This window comes from Pteropus vampyrus, unplaced genomic scaffold (assembly GCF_000151845.1).
Source record: "Pteropus vampyrus isolate Shadow unplaced genomic scaffold, Pvam_2.0 Scaffold306, whole genome shotgun sequence".
Taxonomy (NCBI): Eukaryota; Metazoa; Chordata; class Mammalia; order Chiroptera; family Pteropodidae; genus Pteropus; species Pteropus vampyrus.
In genome coordinates, this window is record NW_011889087.1 from 1,971,031 (window position 1) to 1,981,126 (window position 10,096).

At 55.4% G+C, this 10,096-nt stretch overlaps 2 protein-coding genes across 7 annotated transcripts in view; one reads left to right on the forward strand and one right to left on the reverse strand.

The window, feature by feature from the left end:
- The first annotated feature begins 71 nt into the window (after window positions 1-71).
- On the forward strand, window positions 72-2,071 carry SLC25A39 (solute carrier family 25 member 39). Its single transcript, XM_011377161.2, has 6 exons — window positions 72-224; window positions 401-574; window positions 920-1,029; window positions 1,229-1,310; window positions 1,391-1,471; window positions 1,561-2,071. Exons 1-6 carry the CDS (start codon window positions 104-106, stop codon window positions 1,674-1,676), a joined length of 684 nt encoding a protein of 227 aa, XP_011375463.1. The 5' UTR covers window positions 72-103; the 3' UTR covers window positions 1,677-2,071.
- Window positions 2,072-2,747: 676 nt separating this feature from the next.
- Window positions 2,748-10,096, reverse strand: part of RUNDC3A (RUN domain containing 3A) — an 11,281-nt gene continuing 3,932 nt past the window's right edge. For 2 of the 6 annotated variants that reach the window (XM_023521565.1, XM_011377160.2), the window contains exons 2-11: window positions 8,032-8,147; window positions 7,531-7,679; window positions 7,335-7,420; window positions 6,310-6,399; window positions 6,118-6,198; window positions 5,788-5,953; window positions 5,521-5,678; window positions 4,591-4,728; window positions 4,359-4,465; window positions 2,952-3,346 (exon numbers count right to left, since the gene is read on the reverse strand). In XM_023521565.1, coding sequence (XP_023377333.1) covers window positions 3,204-3,346; window positions 4,359-4,465; window positions 4,591-4,728; window positions 5,521-5,678; window positions 5,788-5,953; window positions 6,118-6,198; window positions 6,310-6,399; window positions 7,335-7,420; window positions 7,531-7,679; window positions 8,032-8,147 — 1,234 coding nt within the window. In that variant the 3' untranslated portion in view covers window positions 2,952-3,203. Of the gene's footprint in view, window positions 3,932-4,358; window positions 4,466-4,590; window positions 4,729-5,520; window positions 5,679-5,787; window positions 5,954-6,117; window positions 6,199-6,309; window positions 6,400-7,334; window positions 7,421-7,530; window positions 7,680-8,031; window positions 8,148-10,096 lie in introns of all 6 variants that reach the window. The other 4 variants (XM_011377158.2, XM_011377156.2, XM_023521564.1 and 1 more) reach the window with 4 other exon arrangements.

The window sequence follows — 10,096 nt, forward strand, 5'->3', positions numbered from 1 at the left end:
ATCCCTTGCTGCCCTTTTGGCTTGCTGGGTAGAGCAGGGGAGGCCTGGGAGGTTTGGGAGCCTTTGGAAGTCCCAACTAACCTCCGTTCACACCCTCAGGGTGATGACTGTACCAGCCACTGCCATCTACTTCACCACCTATGATCAACTCAAGGCCTTTCTGTGTGGTCAAGCCTTGACGTCTGACCTTTACGTACCCATGGTGGCTGGCGCACTGGCCCGCTGTGAGTACAGCCCTGAGCCCTTGATCTTCCTCTGACTACACCTGAACCTGAGTCCAGTCCTGTCTCCCAGCTCTGCTCTTTGCTGGCTTAGGGGGAGGGGGATGTCTGGGTTCCAGACCCTGGGGCATGCTACTGTTGCAACCTGTGAGCTGACTCCTCCTCACTGTTCCCTGCAGTGGGCACCGTGACTGTGATCAGCCCCCTGGAGCTAGTACGGACAAAGCTGCAGGCTCAGCATGTGTCATACCGAGAACTGGGTGCCTGTGTCCGAGCTGCCGTGGTTCAGGGTGGCTGGCGCTCACTGTGGCTGGGCTGGGGCCCCACTGCCCTTCGGGATGTCCCCTTTTCAGGTAGGCATCAGAGGTACAGAGGACGGAGTAAGGGAGCCCTTGGGTGATGTACAAGTGGTCAACAGCCAAGTCTCAACTTTGGTACTGCTGATCTTGAAGTCGCTTAACTTACGTGAGCCCTGACTATCTCATCTGAAATGGGCTCAGCAAGCAGGGTATCCACCCAGATTTTCTCATGAGGTAATTTTGCAGAGAGCCTGTTATAGAAACTAGTGTAGCAGACAGGCCTTTATAACGGAGGGGATTGGAGGGAGCAGTTGTGATATAGGTCAGTGGAAGATGGGAAGTCTGGGGCCCACCCCACTGCCTTCCCCATCTCTAATGAGTATATCCCGTGCCCCCAAGCCCTGTACTGGTTCAACTATGAGCTGGTGAAGAACTGGCTGAGTGGGCTCAGGCCAAAGGACCAGACATCAGTGGGCATCAGCTTTGTGGCTGGCGGCATCTCAGGGACGGTGAGTTGACGAGGCTGGGGGTGAGGGTGGCAGAAGTGTTCTTGGGGGGATGCTCTGGAGGAGGCCTTGCATAGCAGTGCATCAGCTGCCTTTCGAGAAGCAAGCTCGCTCTCCATGGTGATAAGGCTGGCAGACCCTGGCTGGATGCAAGGGATGGGGGTCCTGGGAGTGAAGATGAGCCTTCTTCCCACTGCACTAGGTGGCGGCTGTCCTGACTCTACCCTTCGACGTGGTGAAGACTCAACGCCAAGTTGCCCTGGGAGCAGTGGAGGCTGTGAGAGGTGAGGGGCCTGGCTGGCGTGGGGTGGAGGGAAGTGAGAGTCTGAGTGGGGTCTTACTGAGCCATGCCTTGCACCTGCAGTGTTGCCCCCGCACGCCAACTCTACCTGGCTCCTGCTGCGGAGGATCCGGGCTGAGTCTGGCACCAGGGGACTCTTTGCAGGTGGGTGTCTGTTGTGTGTTTCCAGGCCTTGGTCAGGTTGGGTACCCCGGGACCTGACCTCTGACCTCATCTTCACCCTCCCGCTGCAGGCTTCCTCCCAAGGATCATCAAGGCCGCCCCCTCCTGTGCCATCATGATCAGCACTTATGAGTTTGGCAAAAGCTTCTTCCAGAGGCTCAACCAGGAACAGTCTCTGGGCCTGTGAAAGGATCAAGGAGATGAGAGCACAATTTCTTCCGTGAATGGGGTGGGGCAGGAGGAGATTGAGCCAAGTGCCTTGTCCTCAGGGGAGGGGCCTCATTTTTCTTCCCTCTCAACTCTGAGCCCCATGGGTAGGGGGCCACCCCTCTAGGCCCACCCAGGCCCCCCTCAGACAGATTTCTTCCCAGTTGTCCCCATTTCCAAACCCCAAGGATCATCACTTTTCTACCCCATTCCCCAAGTTCAAGACCAAATCTATTAATTCTCCCTGCCCTTGCCTATGTCCCTGTGTATTTGTTGTAGCTGGGCCTGCCCCAGGAGCCACAAAACCCTGGACCTGGCATAGTCTGAACCCACCTCTGTTAATTCCTGAGTCTAAAGATGATGAACTTTTCTCCAGTGCCTGTGACTACAGGAGCAGGGGGTTGTGGGGTGGGGTGGAGGGAGTGGGACTTGGTGAGTGATTTGTATAGAGGCCTGGAAGGGACCTTGGTGTTAGCTTTGGCTGCCCAGGAGATGCCCATGTAGAGGACACCCTCCCCGCCCCAATTTGAGTGAGGACCTTGAGTTGGTGGCGGGCAATAAGCAATATCTTGGTAGTGTTAGGGCCAAGGTAGAGGGTGGCGAGACATCTTCCCAAGGGCACATTTAAGAGATGACAGAGGGGAGTGTTGCTTCACAGCTAGGCTTTGGCCTAATGGAAGGGTCTGTAACTTTGGGCTAAAGCTGAATTGCTCAGACGATAGAAGGAAAACGGCCCTGCCAGGGCTTGCCTTCCTCCATCCTTCCTCCCCAGGATGTTCAGTGTCTTCTCTGCCTGAGGTTGAGCAAGTTCTTAAAGAGTATCAGGTTGAAGGAGCACTAAGTGTGTCTTGGTCCTGCCATAGGCAGACCTCATACTCAGGACACTTCATACAAAAGTCACCCACTCCCTGAACTACTCTAACCCACTTTCTCCCACTGATTCTACTCCACGTGGTCCAGCATTGCCTTGGTTATGGGCCTGGCACTGGCTCCATCACATTCTGCCGACCTCAGGACAGCCCTGTCCCAACCTCCACAGACAAGGCTACCCTTAGTCCTCTGGTTTTTATTGGCCTGATCTCCCAGGGCCCCTTCCCTGGGGGCTGAGGAAGAAGTGACTCCAAAGAACGAACAGGAGGAACAAACGGGAGAGGGAGAGGTGAGGGTGCTGAGCCTGGGCCACGCTCCTGAAGAGGCCGGAGGAGTTAAGCGAAGGAGAGTCCCCGGAGGGAGCCAGCTGGGCATCAGGGTCATCAGAATGGAGCAAGCTTTGCCAAGGGCTCCCTGTGGCCTTGGTGTCCCCACATCACCCATCCCACTTCCCTTGGCAGCCGTAGCTTCCTTGGGCACAAAGTTAGAACCAGGAGCAAAGAGTGTTTTTCCCAAGAGACCCTTGGCTGGGTGGGCAGTGTTCTCTAGAAGGATGGCCTGGATTGGGGGGCTCTGAGGAAAGGTGGCAGGCATCTGTGTCCCTGGCAGGTGGGGCTGGCACAGCCCACACTGCTCCTCAGCTGGGGCTCAGTGCCGGGCTGCCCTCAGGACTGTCGCTCACCAGGCACTCGTTGGATTTGAAGCTCGCCAGGGACTTGCAGCTGGGGATGGAGGCCAGGGAGCCGCAGAGGCCCAGCATGGAGGGCGTGGGGTCCTTCCCTGGGGAGAGAGGGTGGGTGAGGCATGTGTGGGGTATGTGGGCACAAGCAGTGAAGGGGGAACCCCGAGGTCACCCCTCCCCCCCAGGAGACGCCTCATTTCTGCAGCATTTGCCGTTTCAATTACACCTTGATAAGCACCTGCCTGTGCTATGCACAGTGCTGGGGACACTGTATTGTAATCGTCAGTTTATGTCTCTGTCTCCCCCTGAGGTTCATCCTCTCTCTTTGTCCATTTATTAAACACATGGTGAGCATTTGTTCCGTTCCAAGCACTGGGGATACAGAGAACGGATGAGACACGGTCCCTGCCCTCACGGAGCTCACAGTCTGGTGGGGAGACAGACACACAGACAATCACAAACACAGTGTGGTGGGGTCACACGTCCATAGCCTGCCTTGTCTCAAAGAAGATCTAGAGTCATCCAGTACAGTGTGGTTTTTAGAAAGAAAGACAGGACGTCCAGGCACCAGGAAAACTAGGGTGGGAAACCAAGGTGAAGCCACGGGGAGGGCAACACAAAATGCATGCGTTGAAGTCCTGGACATTCGCTTGAAGGGAGCCACTAATTTGGCTCTGAGCTTCCTGGCAGCCAAAGAAAAGGGGGAAACAAGGGTCAGGCAAGCGGTTCACAGAATGCATGAGATAAGAGCAAATTAGGCAAAGAACTCCCCCAAGAATTTGTGACCCCCGCCCCTTGAGGATGTCACTATACCAAAAAGCCATTAAGCCCTCACCATATGCTAACACTGGTGATTACTTTAATCAACATCTCCATTTTACAGATAAGAAGGGCTCAGCAAGGTGCATTGACCAAGCTCCACAACCAGAGGGGCAGCTGGGATTTGCGTCAGGTCTGCCAGACGCCCCAAACCAGGCTCTTAATTGCTGTGCTAAGCTCTCTGAAAGTACCACGTGAATGAGGAAATTGGCCAGGGCCTGACTACAGGCCCCAGGGCCTAGCTGTAGCCCTTCTTGGAGGGATGCTGGGTGCTAGATTAGGGGGACTCACCGATGGGACCCCAGGGCTCCTCATCCCGTTTGCCCTCTCCCAGGCGCTGGGAGTCCGAACTCAGACTGGCTTCAGCTGACAGTGGTTCCGTGCTCATGAAGCTGTGTCTGTGGTAGAGTAGAGAGAGCTGGTGTGTGGGCAGAGGCCTACTGCCATGGCCCCACCCCCACCCCCACTCTCTTCTTCAGGAGGGACCAGCACTCTGGCCCAAGCCAGGCCTGGCTGAGCTTACCTCCTGTAGAGCTTGGGGTTGCTGACACCTTCAGCCCCATTGAGCGTTCCTAGTGATGGCCATTGGTTGACCAGGGGTGTGGTGAGCTCCTTGGAACCCTGAGCCAGGGGAGCGTGGTCACCAGGGATCAGACCTGTCCTGGGATGGGGAGGGGTGGGTCAGGCTGGCTGGGAGAGGGAATAGAAGTGGGGAAGGGGGCTAAACAAAGGGTGGGGGAGGGGATAGGATTGAAACCTGGGTAGCAGAAATGGGGACAGAATGTTGAGGATCAGTGGGGCAGATCCTGGGAGTCAGTGGAGGGTACTGGGGGTCAGGGGTGATGGATTAATGCAGTCATATTGGGGGTTAGAGGGAGTCATGGGATGTTGTGGGAGTCAGGGTGACAGGGGAGTCAGTGGAGAATAGTGCGGGAATCCTGAAGGGTAATGAGGGTGGGTCTTGAGGAATTATGCTGGGAGATCATAGGGTGATGAAAAGGTTTAGGGGGAAATGTCAGAGGGACCAGTAAGAGTGAGGTCTGGGGTAACCATGGATGGTGACTGGCAGTAAGCCTATGTTGCAGATCCGAGGGAATAATTCAATCACGCTGAAGGTCACTGAGTAACATTAGAGGCCGTTATGAGTAATGTCAGGGTCCCTGGAGAAATGTTGGAGGGCCGTTCTAGCTGATGTTGGGAAATTGAGGGTGAAGTGGGGAGCTGGCTTTGGGGAAGTCCCAGAATTTTATGTCGAGGATAATGTTAGGTGGTCACTGGGGGGGGGGTCCTCAGGGTAGAGGTGATGGGATCAGTTTGATGCTGGCAGTTGGTTGAGTTGGATACGGGTATCAGGAGAGATGAAATTAGAGTCAGTGGAGGCAATATGGGGGTTCCCTGGGGTGATGTGGTCAGGGTGGCCAGGGTCAGGGCTCAGGGCGGCGGCGGCGCTCACAACTGCTCCTGCAGCTCCAGGATCACGCCTTCCAGCTCCCGCTTCTCGCGCTGGTTCTGCGCCGCCGCCTCCTCCAGCTGCAGCTGCAGCCGCCGGTTCTCCGCCTCCAGGTCCTTCAGCTGTGACTCGCGCAGACGCACCAGCTCTTCCAGGTAACCCTGCGGGGCGCCGGCTCAGCCCGGGCGGCGGGAGCAGGGTCCCAGCGGCCGCCTGGCCGGTCCCCCTCCCCCGCCCAGCTACCGGTCACCCGCGCGGCGCAGCGCGCACCTTCTGCGCGTAGACAATGCGAAACTTCTGTTCCATCTTGTGCCACTTGCTGTACCAGCTGTCTTCGTCGGTGACGAGCGGCAGGTACGGGTGCTCCGGCGAGTTGTCCTCACTCGTGCTGCTCTCGGCACTGTGTCGCTCCTCCTCGTCCGTCAGGTAGTCGTAGCTTAGAGCAGGGAGCAGTGGCACCGGCAGGTTCGGCCCCGCCCACGCGGCCCACGCGGCCCCCTTGGGCAGGGGTCGCGGTGCCTGCCCAGCCAGTCCTCTGCTGCTATCCCCACTCCTCCGGGCGAGTCTGCCCACACCCACCGCAACAATTGGGCTCCTCACCTCTGGGTGAACTTTAGGTAGGGCGTGTAATCTATGACCACAGGGGTCTTCCCATCCAGCACTTCACCCTTTAGGCAGAAACTGGGGGAATAGGACCCATAGGGTTGGGGGCGAGGTATGAGGAAATGGGGGTATGAACATTCACAAGGGAACACCCCACCACCACCACTGCCACCGCCTCCTAGACCCCACCTGAAGTCTATGGCACTCAGTCCGATCAGCATCCCGGTGAGGACAGTGGCTTCCTCCCTCAGCATGATGGCTCCTGAGTCATAGAAACGTCTGTGGGGAGGAGGTGGGACTGAGGGTGCAGCATCCTCCCAGGGAGCCTCCATCCCTCAGGACCTGTCCTTGGCTTCCTACAAACTCTTCCTAGAAGAAGGAAGTATCTCCTCCCTGCTCGCCCCTCAGGTGTGGACTTTGTATCTCCCTCAGACTGAAGTCCACTGGGTGTAATGCCTGTGTCTCCTACCTATTAGAACGTGTGCACCCTGAGAATAGATAGATTCTTCTCCATCCTCTGAACTACCCCTTTCCCACCAAATACAGTCACCCTGACCCTTAAAATCAGGAAACACATTCTAATCATTAATGCTTGGTATACAATAGGTGCTCAAAAATATGTTAATGTGACCTCTGAAATGTGGGGAGATAGAATGCCGTAAAAACATCAGGTTGGGTGTAGCCACTGGATGGGGGAATGTACTCTGCTTCAAACACACCATCCCCCAGTGGCACATCCTACCTGTGACCCTGCCCCCAGATCCTATCTCTCTTCAAAGTCACAGTGCAGAGAATGAAGCTCTCTGCATGCTGAGACTGCAGCCCACGGATAGCAAGCACACACTGCTGCCATTGTTTGAGGAACAGGTAGGGCTGTGTGTTGAAGGTCATGGAACAAGGCCAACAAGTAAAACAATACATAGTAGAGACTTATTCAAAGGTGTATCTAAAGGTAGAGTTATATATGAGACTGGTGCTGGGAAGTGATGGGGGATAATCAATTTGATTTGGCAGAGATGTTGGTGCTGCCAAATGTGTGTTTCAGGACTGCAGGCTGGGCTGACGTACAGACAGTCTGGGAGAGGGAAACTAGTGGTGCATGTTGGGAATTGTAGTCCAGATACTGAAGGCTGCTGCAGAAACTTAAGGATCAAGTGTGTTTAGTCAGTGAACGTGTACACTGGGACCTGTGGCCCGAGCTGAGAGGGTCTGACCTTGTGGTCCGGGTATCCCGCAGGGCTGTGGTGATGTATTCTGACATACGCTTCTCCATCAGCGCTACCCGGATCCATGCCCGACCCTGGAAAGCACGATCACCTTTACTTGCTGCCCCGAAAGGACCCATGTGCGAACCACTGGGTCTGGACCTCCTATGGTTCTTGTCTCCACTGCCTGTTGCAGGCCCCTCACCTTGGCTCGGGCTGTGCTGATGTTCTCCATGTTCTCAATGCTGCTCACACAGTTGTTCGGCACTTTACTGCAGGCCAGCCGGATATAGTCCCAGAAGCCACGCTGCCCATCTGAGCTGAACCAGCTCACTGGACCTGCTGGGGCACAGGCTGAGCCAGGGCAGGGTGGGGGTTCAGCAAGACCAGGGAGTTTGGAGAGGGTCCATGTAACGGTACACACGCATGCATAAGTATAAGCCACACATGCACATAGCGCCTACCCCAAAAGTATGTGCACACACATGCATGTACGCAAAGGGCATGCCAGCTTATAACCGCATGCCCAGAGGACCCCCCTCCATCTTCCCAGCTCTGTGCATGAGCTTCTGTGAATGGCTCAGAATTGGAGCCCAGGTCAGTGATGGGCTCAGAAAGCCACAGAGTAGATCAGAGCAGGGTGGCTGGAAACTAAAGTCTGGGAGTTGGGAGAGCTGAGCCACAGGGGACAGGAACCTGGGCCCACCTTTGAAACGGTGACTGAGGATCTGCTCTAAGATAGCTGCAAAATTCACAAACTCCTCAGATGAGTCATCGATGGGCTCCGCTGTGTACTTCTCCAACAGTGTTTTCACAGAGAACCTGGGTGGGGGGTCAGGAGAAGGGGCAGTGGGGTGTCAGGTGAGAAGACAGGGTGATAGTGGTAGGGGAAGGGAGTCAGGCAAAGAGAGGGAGTAGAGGGCAGAGAAGAGGTCATGAAGAGTTATGGATGTAATGGGAGGGCAGATGGAAAGAGGGTGGGAGACAGGTGAGAACATAGTGCCCATAAAGGTATTGTGGCATGGGAGTGCTAAGGTGGCAGGTGGGAGACTGATTGACAAAGTAAGTGACAGGAGAGGTGACAGCCAGAGGAAGGAAGCTTTGGGAACAAGGTATGAGAGGAGAATGAAACAGTAGGTAGAAAGTCGAGGCACCTAGAGCCAGCAGGCTGCCCCAGAGCCCCTCCTCACCCTTCGGAGTTACATTCTCTCTGTATATGGGTTGTGGCCAGCTAGGAGTTAGAAGCCGGTTTGTGCCCCTGCCCTGAGCTGTCTTCTGCTCTTGCTAGAATAACCATCAGTCCCTCCTGGGGTGGGGTTCAACTGTGCCAGAGCCAGTGAGTTGGCTCCAAGCACATGGGGCATGGGCCTGCATGGTGACCAGGTAGGCTCTTAGCACAGGGAGGCCCCCCTTCCTCATTTCCTTCCCAGCTTGGCCACCTACACACCAGCTGCCCAGAACTAGGTGGTGCAGAGCTGGGCCTGAGGAGGTGCAGGGTGTGGGTCTGACATACACTGGGTGGAAGTGGGCATTGGGCACAGATCTCCAGAAAGAGCCTTGGGGGCTCTGACACAATTTCTCAGAGAGGAAGGGAGCCAAAGAAAGCCAGTGGGGCTGAGGGGTAGTGATTGCTTCTCCTGCAGTCTTCACCTACCATGGGTGCAATGGGATTGATCAGGGCTGAGGACACTGCTCCCAACATCCCATTATTGTGGGTGGCAGAGCACATATGGGGGCCGCTTGGAACTGCCCTTTTTTCCCTAAGCTTATCAAGCCCTGTAATATGCCAAGCACTATACCTTGCATATATTATCTCATCCATCCCTACAGCAGCCCTGGAAGGTAGTTCCTGTTAATATCACCACCATCCCCATTTCACAGATAAGGTAACTGAGGGTCCAAGAGGTTGACTGATCTGTTCAGAGTCACACAGCTTGTGAGGAGCCAAGTAGATATTTCTGATTCCAAAGGCCTTGCTCTTTCTGCTACATCTTATGGCCTCCTGGTGGCTGTCATGATTACCAAAGACCCGAGAAGCCCTGCCCCCTCCATCCTCTGTCCTCCACTCTGCAGGTTCCAGCCTCTCCGACTCTCAGGCCAATGACAGGGCTGAGTGCACAGGCCTCCTTTCCTTCCCTTTGGGCTTAAAGACCACTGGCCTGAGATTAGAGCCAGGTCAGTGTTGGGGTGGCACTTATAGGAAGGCAGCCTGGTAGACTCAAGTTCTGTTTCCTCATGATATCCCTGTGGCCTTGGACAAGTCATCTAATCCCTCAGAGGCCCATTGTCCCAGGTGCAAAAAGGAATAACAGTACCTGTCTCATTAATTTTGGTTCAGATCCCAGGCTGTACTGAGTGGAGGGTGTGTACAGGCAGGGGGTGTGAGGAGCTGGGCCATCTATGAGAAGGTTTGGGGTATTATCTGAGATTCATTATGCAGCCCCCCACACCCCTGATGATTTCTTCTGGTCATCTGGGTCAGACCACAGTGGAGGGCCTGGGGCTGATTTCAGCATGGCAGCCATCTGCCATCTGTCCTTGGGGCTCTGCATAGCTGGTCATTGCCCCTGGGAGCCCTGTGGTGTGCCTCCTGTTAGGAGGTGCAGTGGCTGTTACAAGTTACCATGGAGACAGGGAGGCCAGGGCCCAAGGGAGCTCTCATCCTGCTAAGGGAATTGTTTTAGGAGTTGGAGGCAAATCACGTGACAGTGATGAGGTGACAGGGGCCCGAGGGGTTTCTGAACCTTTGTCATGACTCTCATGCCCAAAAA

What these genes read in the sequence shown, in the direction of transcription:
- SLC25A39 (XM_011377161.2), top strand. Translation starts at nt 104, where the DNA reads ATGACTGTACCAGCCACTGCCATCTACTTCACCACCTATGATCAACTC. An exon ending in GGCTGGCGCACTGGCCCGCT is followed by an intron (nt 225 to 400) that starts GTGAGTACAGCC and finishes TGTTCCCTGCAG; the next exon opens with TGGGCACCGTGACTGTGATC. An exon ending in CTGGCGGCATCTCAGGGACG is followed by an intron (nt 1,030 to 1,228) that starts GTGAGTTGACGA and finishes CCACTGCACTAG; the next exon opens with GTGGCGGCTGTCCTGACTCT.